General features: G+C 34.5%; 2 protein-coding genes across 5 annotated transcripts in view; one reads left to right on the top strand and one right to left on the bottom strand.

Moving 5' to 3' along the window:
* Positions 1-12,609, bottom strand: part of LOC111044133 (aurora kinase B) — an 80,128-nt gene that overhangs the window by 22,471 nt on the left and 45,048 nt on the right. For 2 of the 4 annotated variants that reach the window (XM_039430590.1, XM_039430589.1), the window contains exon 9: positions 5,661-6,342. The exons of the other annotated variants lie outside the window; for them this stretch is intronic. In XM_039430590.1, coding sequence (XP_039286524.1) covers positions 6,244-6,342 — 99 coding nt within the window. In that variant the 3' untranslated portion in view covers positions 5,661-6,243. Of the gene's footprint in view, positions 1-5,660; positions 6,343-12,609 lie in introns of those variants that run through there. 4 annotated transcript variants of the gene reach the window in all.
* LOC120351871 lies at positions 7,064-8,621 on the top strand. Its single transcript, XM_039430591.1, is given in 4 exon segments — positions 7,064-7,571; positions 7,574-7,966; positions 7,969-8,311; positions 8,313-8,621. Coding segments are annotated over 4 exon segments (861 nt in total). The 5' UTR covers positions 7,064-7,495; the 3' UTR covers positions 8,362-8,621.

Genomic DNA, 12,609 nt, shown 5'->3' with positions numbered 1-12,609 from the left:
TTAACTGGCAACTAAATTAATAATTTTGTCAGGTTGGCATTAAGTTGAGATGACTTTATTAGGTTGGCACCAAGTTGAAGAACTAATTAAAATGCATTTATCGAGAACAAATTGATTGGGCACTGCTGCTTCAATCAGAGCTATACCTTGGAGTATAGATAATTTTTATTTTTCATAAAACAAACTTTTATGACTGGACTTGCTTCTATCAATTGATTCTATTCTATCAAGACTAATTTTGTTTGTATATCCGACATATCGCGAAAAATTCTTAAACAATTTCGATCAAATTTTAATAATTCAGTATGATATATGAAGAATATTTTTAAAACTTTAGAAGTGTCCGTGGACACTGTTTGGACACAGATTGTGGAATATTTTTGCAAGGAATGAGGAAATTCGGCCAAAATTCAACTTGGGCGAAAAAGAAAAGGGGTTATTTATTAGAACAGCCAAATAGCTGTTGCTGCTTTTCCTAATGTAAATATACCTTCCATAAAAGTAAGGCGCTTTTCCCATGAATCAATAATTATTCCCAAACATCGATTGTTTTACCAAAGAAAATAGAAGGTAGCTTTCGATAAAAATATTGGAGAATATGTGATCTTTATAAAAAAGTTTTAATAACCTCATTTGGACTATTTTTATCAAAATTAGGAAGAGAAACAGTTTTGGGTTTATCCTGTTGATTTTCTTCCAATTTATTTAATTTGATATTGTGATTGTGGTATGTAATACCGTATGCATAACAGTTCGTTGACTGTCAGTATTCGTCATTAATAGCATCAATGCTCCCCATTCAAACAATGCTGACACATTGATGTGAATTTTACTATAATTTGGTTACTTTAGAGCAGATGAAGATAATAATGTTGATGATCGCTACTGTTTCAATTTAAATCATGTTTGACATTTTTGCTTTTGATGCCAGCTGTTATTATTAAGTGAAATAAGCTATCATTGAATGAAATAATCATAATCATTGAAGTCAATTATACTAAGAAAACAATTTCTGTTTGAATATGTGTGTTCTCGAACACGGATAATGTATCGGACGGATCTCGAAAACGGCTCCAACGATTTTGATTAAATCAGGTATATTGTGGGTTTGCGACAAGAAACATTATTTTGGAACAGGTCTCAACTCTGGGAAAATTCGCTGAAGTTATTTGAGAAAGGATTATTGGTCCCTCATGTAGCAGCTGATCAGAAAAAAGTTTTCCATAGTCTGTTGAAAACTTAAGAGAGTATGAGCAAATGAAAAATATTACAATAGCTGTAGTTGAGTTAACAAATTTGGCGACCTTGATTTAAAACATTGCAGTATTCATGGAACATCTGGAAGAATAGGTTCAAAGTGACCGGAAAAGAAATGTAAAATCGATCTCTCCAAACATAATGGTAGTTGAATGTAATGTTCATTGTGAGGTGATAGAAATGCGACTAATTTCTTCAGCTTCTGTTGTATTGGTTCCTCTGTTGCTTTATGTTTGTACGCAGCCATGGCCTTGAGAGAGCCAGTTGCACTGTCTGTTAATTCATAATCCGGACCAAATACCACGAGAACCAATGAGAGAAGCCTTCTATTAAAAAAAAACCCTGCTCCGATTAATTCTCATGAAATTTAATCCTGATTGAAATTGAACAGGCTTTTGTGCTACTGGGCCTGATATTTTCATGTTTCAATATCAGCTAAAAACTAAATCGAAAAAACATAATATTCCATCAGCTGCTCCTATTTTCTTTCATGATGTCATTACATGACACAAGACAAACCTATTGATATTGATAGATCACAAGTAAATACTAAAGCTGTCAATCCTATTATATTAAACGAGGAATTACTGTATATGGTTATGTATGTTCATAGGATCTCGAAAACGGCTCTAACGATTTTCACGAAATTGGAGCATAGTACGTTTATGATATAAAAATTCGATTGCACTAGGTCTTATTCCTGGGAAAACTCGCTGAAGGACATGAAAAGGATAATAATTATTCATCCTTGGAAAAACAGATAATAATTTCGTCAACACTGTCGATAACAGAAGATGCGATTGCCTGTGTGGGAGAGAGATAGAATTATGTCCAGCTGTTGAATCTAGAAATTTTAATCGACTTGATTAAAATAATCTGATTTGTTTACATGACATGGTATATCATTCTAAATTAGAGTTTATCATAATTTTTAAATTTTATCATTATTTTACAGTTTTAAGTGATTAGTGAGTGTTATTTTGTTATTCAATTTGTTCTGTATACAATCTAAATTAGAACTTTTCTGTTTTCAAATGTTTGGATTGAAAATTGGACCTGAATTCAAGTTTATATGACTACTATTATACAGAACAGTTCCAACACATCAATTAATTATTCGAATGATTTGAATCAATAATTTTCATGCCAAGTTGTGGCCTAATCTCAAAAACGATTATAAAAATTTTGGTAGAATTTAGAGTATAAATGTTTCACAAAAATAATCTTATCTTTTAATTCCCATAGCGAAGCACGGGTGCCCTGCTAGTATGTAATAAATCATCTGGCTGTAATCATGAGAAGTCAGCGCCTCTTAAAACTAATGCACACATGCTTGTAGAGCACAAACTAAATAAACTTCAGAAGCGCGCCTGGTGGCATGTAGAAGTACTATTTCTCCTCTACACGGCTGCGCAGTTTGAAGGCGTTGTGCTCATCCAGTTTGGTTTGGTTAGTGAAAGTATCGCGTCGTGTTTTGGTGTTATGTCAACGCGAATTAAACAATGCGCTGTTATCGAATTTTTAACTGCTGAGAAAGTGAATCCTAGTGAGATTCATCATCATTTAAAGGCTGTTTATTGTGACGATACTGTTGATAGGTCTACCGTGAATCGATGGGTTATAAAATTCCGAGATTGCCAACCTGGAAAAGCCTCAATTGTTGATGAAACACGCAGCGGACGTCCAAGCTCCTGCCACAGACGATAATCATCATAAACTCGTCGAAGACTCGATTCAAAATGACCGGCGAATCACTCAACAGCGTATCGCAAACCAAGTTGGAATATCCAAGTAACATGTCGGCCTCATTATTGAACAATTGGGATACCATAAAATCTGTGCACGATGGGTACCACGCCGTCTGACAAACGAGAATAAACAGCGTCGATTGGAATGCTGGGAACAATTTGAAGTGCTACCGTTAGGAAGGAGACGACTTCATAGATCATTATTGAGAAGAATCAAGAATTAAATAACCTTTAAACGACGATGAATCTCACCGGGATTCACTTTCTCAGCAGTCACAAATTCGATAACAGCGCGTTGTTTAATTCGCGTTTACATAACACCAGAACACGATGCCATTCTTTCACTAACCAAACCAAACTGGATGAACACAACACTTTCAAACTATGCAGCCGTGTAGAGGATAAATAGAACTTCCACATGCCACCAGGTTTGCTTCTGGGGGTTATTTGGTTTGTGCTCTACAAGCATGTGTGCATTACTTATCAGCCTACCCTCGTACATTCATGGCTGTCAGATCATACCGCTTAATCTCTGGAACTTAATTTTACAAATTGCTCTTGTACCTCGAAAAATACTTCCTTTGTTGCTTTTCGTGATTGTAGTGTTGATAATATGGCTGGTTTGGTGACTGCTTTATCAGTTGTAGATTGGAGTGCTGTTGCCTCTGAAAGAGTAACTAACTAAAACAAGCTTTCCTTCGTTCCTTCCCATCAAACTTTCCTTCACTATTATAACATTCATTGCCCTATTGTGTCCAAGCCCTTCACTATTATAACATTCAATGCCCTATTGTGTCCAAGCCCTTCACTATTATAACATTCATTGCCCTATTGAGTCCAAGCCCTTCACTATTATAACATTCATTGCCCTATTGTGTCCAAGCCCTCCACTATTATAACATTCATTTCCTTATTGTGTCCAAGCCCTCAACTGTGATTAAAAGGAGAAAACATATCGGTGGAAACTGGATGACTAAGGAGATTGAACAAATTAAACTCTAGACTTTGGGGTTCGTATGTTCGATGATAACAATCGAACGCTTTGGTCTATCATCTTAAAATTTGGAACGCATATCTTGAAACTGTGAATGTTTCAAGTCCTTCACATGTCTCATCATTTTCATGTATAATTTACAACTACATATGTATTTGTTTTTCGTTTCAGAGCATGGAGTTACTTATCCAACATCTTCCTGAAAAAAGCCTGATAGGAAGATACTTGATACCAGAGAGCTACACACATATTGATTACTTTTTATCTCGCAACGCAAGAAAAGACGTTTATCGTGACATTATTGACACCTTGAATAAAGTTAAAGATAATCATGCTGTCACCTCACCATACATCAAAATCAATGAAGATGGAGTTGAAGTTATGTCAGAATAATTCAACCCAAATGCGATTCAATGCAAACTCATAATAATTATGAGTTTCAAGAGAAAATATGTTCTATTGGTTTCATAAAGCCTGGAGGTGGCCTAGATCTTTTGATTCACTTGAATTATGTAATGTATGTAGGCATACTGTTATAGTCAAACCACGGTAGAAGTAGACAGTGTCATAAATGAGTGAGTGCTCCTAAATGACGCCACCTCCACCAACCGTTACAAAGTTGTCAAAGGTTTCGAGATATCAAACTCCTATTAGTAAGTACATTGGAATTGTACTATGAAACATAATTATTATAAGTTTATTAAAAGTGGAATAATGGAACAAAAACGCCTAACATTTATTCCGATCATGCGCGTCACCTCAAGTCTTCAATTATTGTGTCTCGGACTAAAAACATGCACTCTATGAAAATTGAACATTCTTTAATGTAATATTATTGAAAAATAACAGATCAGTCTACCTTTTTTGTAATTAATGAATCCTCCGACTATTCAGAAAATTATAATAGACTAAGAACTAAGATAAGTAACTAACAATTAGCATGTTCAATGCAATTTATTGGTTTTATTGATATTTTCATTGATCAAAAATGCATAATCACTTTAGTTTGACACGTATTTGAGACTGTAAACGAAATGTGTCAAACTGAGTGCTACCGCGACGATAAGTGTTTTTCTTCTAATACTACGTGAGACCAAATCATTTTGATAACAATAAATCAAGTGAAAACTGTAATAAGAATAAAAATTTCCATCTACTTGAAATGTTGTGTTAATCATGTGAAAAATATAAAAACGCAGTAAAGCTGGATTCGCAAACAACAGTGAAAATATAATTCCATAAGTTCTAATGGCATTCTCATACTCACTCGGCCGGGCTGAGTGAGAATAGTGCAATTAGAACAAGTGGGAATTATATTTTCAATGTTCACTGTCATATTTGTGTGCTAATCCAGCTCAAGATGTTAAGAAACCGATTGTAAAACATTGTTTATTTTTGTCTAAGATTCCAAATTTTCTTTTGTGCTAAACATAATTTATTATAAGGTTGATTTGGCATTATTGAACATTGTAACGAAGTATTGTTGAAAATGTATGGCAAACCTTATTACCTTAAGCCATCATTTGATATTCAGGAGTGAAATTTGATATCTTATACTGTTTATACTGTAGTAGCTATCTGACTCCGGTCATATCAAAGACAAATATCCAAATCAAAGAAATGTTTTACAAATAATGTATAACCTAATAAAACACGCAACAGTTATATAAAATCAATTTTTATTACTAACAATAGTAGCAGTATTATAAGATATTTTAATAAAAAGTTCCTATCAGACAATAATGAATGAATGTTTTGTTTTTCTATGGAATGTACATAACTAGCCTTTTCTCTATTCACTCCATGCACAATAATTGCAGATATAATAATATGAAATAGTTGATACTGATAAATTATGGTGATGAAAATAGAAAACTAATGAAGTGATGGATTATTGCGTATTATTCGAATGAGTTTCGCTTCTTTTGCAGAAGAATTTAGACTTTTTGAGAATGATAAAATCAAAGTGATTTTATGACTGTTGTTGAGAATTTCTAATTATTTAGATAATTTACTCATAATTCACTCAAGTTGAGTTGGTCTAATTTTAAAATCATAATTGAAGAAGTAAAAAGGCATCATTATTTACATAATGAAGTAGTACTTCAACTAAGAATAAACGGGCAAATAATGTTTAACAAGGAACTTGAATATGTTCAACAAGTAAAACAGTCCGTTTCTTGTAATCTCGAATTTAATTTTTCCTTGAATTCATTTAAATAAAATCTTATACCTACAGCAACTTCAGTCACACTCCATCTTGGTTGCGGTATGTTCAACTATCCATTCATGATTCTTGACTTTGTCCAATGGCAGACGAGCACTGGGTTCAGCCACAAGCAGCTGAAACAGTTCGATACTATCATTTTTAAAAATTCTAAATTTTCCGAAACCATATCAAGTATTTCTATGTTGCTATTTTATTCGTATTGCTTGAATGATTCCGAAAACTGGCAAGTAAATTGATAGAAGTAAAAAGATTGGAAAATTCAGGAAAATCGATACAAATACTTTTTTAACTTGGTCTCCGAAACCGTGGCAAACAATATGGAATATTAGGACATAACCGTGGCAAAAATATAAAATATTGGGGCATACAGAGGAAATTTAGAAAGGAAGATATATTGTTGCTCTTTTATTATTGGAGCTATTTACAAAAATAATAAATCCAATGCAAAACACCTCAACTGTTAACTACTGTATTGGTACTTATAATTGGTGAGAATTATGGAAACTGCTTAATATTTCTGTCACAAGGATAATTTGACAGTAGGTTTGATTAGGAATTTTATTCGCATCAAAAAACTTATTTTCTGTTACTTCGACAGAAGTTGGCCGGTTGGCAGTGACGATCTGCCGTGTCAAGTCGAGTTTTGTGCAGCTCCGTATAATTAATCCATTTTCATTGTAAAATTAATGTGTCGTGTGTTAGTGCATTGTGATCAGCTAAGTTCGGGGTTCAACTTCAACGTCTCAAATAATCTGAAGTGAAGTATTAATAGTTTTAATGTTTTTTTATTTAGTCGACAATTTGAAGAGTAGTTTGTTTGCAGGTTAGAAAATTTTTCTGTGCCGGTCAGTTTCAAAGCCTGTTGTTAGTGTTAGAGAGTTTATTACTTGTCAGCCTCTGATCTCAGATAAGCACTGCAATATTTTCACTCTTTTCTAGAACTGTTATGACCGATAAAATAAGAAAAATCATCTGAGCTGAGTCATATTATTGCTATCCTGATTGTCTTCACCTTTTACCCCTATAGTCCTTGATCCTTCATTTTCCAGGAGCTACCATAATATATTCCTGCCTTGATGGCTCTCTAGGCTTTAATCATCCTTTCTATATTCCCTACCCGCAATAATAGAATATGCTATTATTAAAGCTATTGAATTAGGCTACAGTTGTATTTTCCATTCAGCTGTTTGCATTTGGATGTAAATCACGATCAACGTTTTTAGGCTTTCGACATTTTCTATAAGTCCGGTTTTGCTCCACGCAATCATGCTTACACTTACTGGACGCTATAATCGTATAACAAACATTGAGCATGATCTTAATAATCTGAAAGAGAATGCTTTCGAAGCGGAGTGTTAGAGATCAATTTACACGGAATACTTGACATAGTATCGCATAAATTCTCAAAGGATGCGGTGATTGACATAATCCCCGAAATTACATCACTTTTAAATAAATATGATGCTTCGGTTAAAGTGAATGAGGACCTGAAAAGGATATTAACCGACGTGTCTTCAGAAAAACTTGCACTAGAGAAATTACTATTACAAGAGAAAAAGAACAGAAAAACCGATTTTGACGAGTCTATTACCAATGAGGAGAAAGCAGATTTTGAAATTAGTGAACTTAAATCAAAGCTTAGTTTCAATATGACATCTGTTGATGAATTAAAGACTGAAATTAGTTCCAAAGACGCGATAATCAATCTGTTGAGTAACGATGCGCAAAATGCTGCGGAAAAAAACTTGAAACTGAATTGAAATCTATGAGGAGGAATTCAATCGATTCATCAAATAATAATGATGATTTCATCACGCCGAGAACTACAGTTAGAGTTCGAAACAATGCAACTTGTGCTATTAAAGTCACTAACAGATTTACAGTACTCTCAGAAAATATATCAACATCAACTTGCTCAAAAAGGTCTACATCCGATAAACTACTGGTCAAGGCGCAAATACATAGATCCACTACACCTGAAAATAAATCTTTCTCAAAACGCAGAGTAGTCAACAAAAGCTCCAACGAAAAGAAAAGGAGAGTAACTATTATGGCAGATAGTCAAGGTAAACAATTGAGTGGATCTGCAGCATCTCGATGATGACTTCGACGTCTTCGTTTACATCTTATAAACATCTTCCTCCAAAGAACTCATTTCACGAGACACGGTCTACACTTCAATCGTCAAGGAAAAAGACTAATTCCAAAACAATATTAATAACATTTGTTAAGCAGAATTTTATTAATAATGTAAACATCGTGTCTATGTCTGTTGAAAATTAGGTTTCCACAAGGCAGCATACGATACAATCCCTCGAAATTCCTGAATCTCCCGACATTCAATACATTGGTTCCTTTCCTGTGACACCCACCCCACCAAGTTTACCTGCATCCTGTGACCCAACTCCTGAAAATACAATCGTTACAGAGATAGATTTTCCAGTTCAATCCTTACATCAGTCCATGAATGAAACCGATTTTTAGATAGTTCAGCAAGTCCTTTTCTCAACAAAACAATTCAAGTGTTCACAATTTAAGTAGAAATCTCAATGTCTTTTCAATATTTTATTGTAATGTACAGTCTCTGAACAACAAAGTCAGTGAGATTGAAATGATGAATGATGAGAAAAGTTTTGATGTACTCTGTCTCTCAGAACGCTGGTTGAGAAAAGAATTTTTGAATCTAGTGAGCTTAAAAGGTTTTTTGCTGGTATCTGCCTTCTGTAGAACAAAGTCTAAGAATGGTGGTGTCGCTATTTTTATTGCAAACAGACATGCTGATCAGATACATCCACTCGATCTATCTTCTCATTCTCGTAAAATTCACCATGAATTTGCAGGATTTATATTTAAAAAGTTGAAGCTTTTGATAATTGTGATTTACAGATCACCTAATGTCGATCTAGAAATTTTTCTTGAAGCGTTAGAAAGATTGATCTTATCTTTAAATAAATATAAGCATGACTATCATTTTTTAATAGGCGGAGATTTTAATATAAATATTTTAGGCAAGGACTACAGAAGCTTGTGTTTGATTAATGTTTTGAAATCGCTTAATCTATATCTTACTAATTTTGAGGCAACTAGGTTCAAGTCAGCACTGGATAACATTGCAACAGATCTGAATCCTGCACTCTTCTCTGTTGTAGTGGACCGGGTCGCATTGAGTGACCATGATGCTTTATGCTTCCATGTTAAATCAAATATTCTATTATGTAATAATCCTATGGAGAGGCTGAGTTCACAAGTCCAATATGTCAGGCCTATTACACCGAGGTCAATTGAATGGTTCTGTTATAGATTAAGTAAGGTCGATTGGACTGAAATCATTATCCATGATAGAGCTGAATGCAATTTCAATGCATTTTTTAATAGGTTTCATGAGTTATTCTTGGATTCTTTCCCAGTTGTTACACGTAGAATAGAACATGCCAATAGGAAAAAGACAAAATATCTACATTCACCAGCTCTGACTATCTTAAAGAATTATGTGCTTATTGCTTATGATAAATGGAAAAAACTCAGCCTTAAACTCAACTCTTAATAATATTAAGAAATTGTTCAGGTCTGAATTGAAATTTGCGCAACTGAACCATAATGTTGAGTCTATAGAATCAGCTGACAATAAATGTTCGGCTGCTTGGAAAATTATTCGCAAAAATTCCAAGCCAAAACAGTCCACTGTTACTTCTCTTACTGCAGAAGAATTCAATCAACACTTCATCCGTACTGTGGAGAGAATTAATGAAGAAATTGATGCATCCGAAAATCTCGCCGAGGAGCTTCTAGTCTCTACTCCTAATTCACAGGCGTTATTTGAATTGAAAGAGGTAACGTGTGATCAAATTTTTGATATAGTCTCCAAGATGAAAGCCTCCTCCAGTAAAGACATTTATTCTCATTCCAGCTCTTTGATCAAGCAAGTCATCAGATTCATATTATTGCCATCAACAACCTGTTTAAACGCCTGCATAAGAGAAGCCGTTTTCCCATCTCTGCTTAAACATTCCAAAACAGTGCCTATTCACAAGAAAGGAGACAAAAACTCACCGGAAAACTTTAGACCTATATCAACATCTGTTCCACCTACCTTCAGCAAGATTTTCGAGTATGTTATTACCATTCAACTATATGATTTCTTCGAGTCCAATGGTTTGCTTTCAAATTCTCATTAAGGCTTTAGAAAAGGGAGGTGTACTATAGATGCTGTTGGTTCTGTGGTGACCGATGCCGAGAATGGGTTCAATGATAGGAAATATGTGGGTCTGCTTCTACTGAATTTAAGTAGGGCTTTCGATGTAGTGGATCACGGCATTCTGTTGAGAAAGTTGGAATATCTTGGGGTTCGTAATAATTCTCTTCATATCTTGAAGTCATTTTTACAAGGTCGTAGTCAGACAGTTTGTGTCAATTCAAGTTTTTCAAAGCCTCTAACTGTACCACATGGAGTCCCTCAGGGTTCTATCCTTGGGCCACTGCTTTTCCTGGTGATGATGAACGATATCGAATCCAGTATTGCGTCAAGGGCTGTGTGCTATGCTGATGATACGTCCATAGTTGCTATTGATGGTGATCTCAGTGCTCTCAAGCAGAAAATGTCCAGACATCAGGATGAGGCAGCAGCTTGGTTCAGGACAAACCGCCTCTTTCTGAACACAATTAAGACCCAAATGTTGGTGCTCAGCTTGAGGCAGGTCAGTGATGGAGCAAAGAATGCAAAGCTTCTAGGTGTCACTCTAGATTAGAAACTTACTTGGATCCCTCATATTGAAAATGTTTGTTCCAATCTCAGCAGAGTGATTTACCTGCTTCGAAACTTGTGTTACTTTGCGAATGTGTTACTTTGCATTCTTTCAGAGTGTCTATAGTTATGGATTGGTCTTGTGGGGTTGTGCTCCAGAGGTTCAAATGGTGCTACTGTTGCAAAAGAAGGCATTGCGTATTATTACTGGTGCAGCTTATCTGGAGCACTGTAAGCCACTATACATAAGTGAAAATATTATGACTATTTATGGGATGGTGGCTTTCAAACCCTTAATGAATGTAAGGAAGAATATTGACAACCATCATTGTAGAGAGGACATTCACAGCTACAACACAAGAAATAGGATCAGAATAGACGTGCCCTATACAAGATTAAGTAAAATATTGACAAGTCCTGGACACTTATCGCTGAAACTTTTCAATATCCTCCCTATCACTGTTAGGGAACTACCACTTGCTTCATTCAAGAAAAGATTGGAGAATCTCCTTTTAAAGAATCCTATTTATTCCTTTTCTGAGTTCATTCATCTGCACGTGCTATATTATTTTTAGACTTAAGAATTGTTCTGTCATTTCTCTTGTATTGCTTTTATTGATTCTCATAGTGCTTTATATCCTCAAATTCATATTTCTATGATGATTATTATTTTTTTTATAGATTTTTTTCTTGTAATAGTTTTATTGATGTTTATTGACCTCTTGTTATATTTATTGATGTTTCCTATTGCATTGTATATTGCCTTAATGGAATAAAAGTATTCTTATTCTTATTCAAAATCTTTTATATCGGGGCACCGAGCTTCGCTCGTTATTTATTTATTGATAAACAGAGCACAATTCTTTAGAATGATTGGTGAAGGACACACAGCCCAAAACGGTTTCTTCCCCGAATTTTGATTTATACACTATAAATGGTCCAAAAAGTAGGTTATGTTTCATACACTTGAATTCAAGTCCAATTTTCAGTCAAAATATTTAAAAACAGAAAAGTTCTCATTTAAATTGTTTACAAACCAAATTGAATAACAAAATAACTCTCACTAATCACTTAAAACTGTAAAATAATGATTAACTTTGAATAATATGATATACTCTAATTTAGAGTGATTAACCATGTCATGTAAACAAATCAGATTATTTTGATAGAGTCTATTAAAATTTCTAGATAATATTTCTCGCAAGATACGGTAAGCTGTTTGAATGATTACACAGCTGATCTCCCACACAGGCACACGCATCTTCTGTTATCGACAGACGACGAAATCTGTTCTTCCAAGGATAAATTATCGTTTTATTGTCCTTCAGAGAGTTTTTCCAGGGATGAGACCTAAAGCAATCGAATCTTTATATTATAAACCTACTATGTTCTGAATTTCGTGAGAATCGTTGGAGCCGTTTTCGAGATCCGGTGAAATACAAACATATAAACATCTAAACATATAAACAGAAATTGCTCATTTAATAGTATAGGATTTGGTACACAATGCATACCATGCAGCCGCTCTCCGAACTTTAAAATTCCTTGGAGAGCAAAATACGATCTTCCGACTACTTTTGACAATTGAAAAAATAATTTCAATGATTTCTGAGAAACTTTCTCGCGTTCACCACCCACT

Source organism: Nilaparvata lugens, chromosome 6, assembly GCF_014356525.2.
Source record: "Nilaparvata lugens isolate BPH chromosome 6, ASM1435652v1, whole genome shotgun sequence".
Taxonomy (NCBI): domain Eukaryota; kingdom Metazoa; phylum Arthropoda; class Insecta; order Hemiptera; family Delphacidae; genus Nilaparvata; species Nilaparvata lugens.
This window is presented reverse-complemented; position numbering and strand designations above follow the sequence as displayed.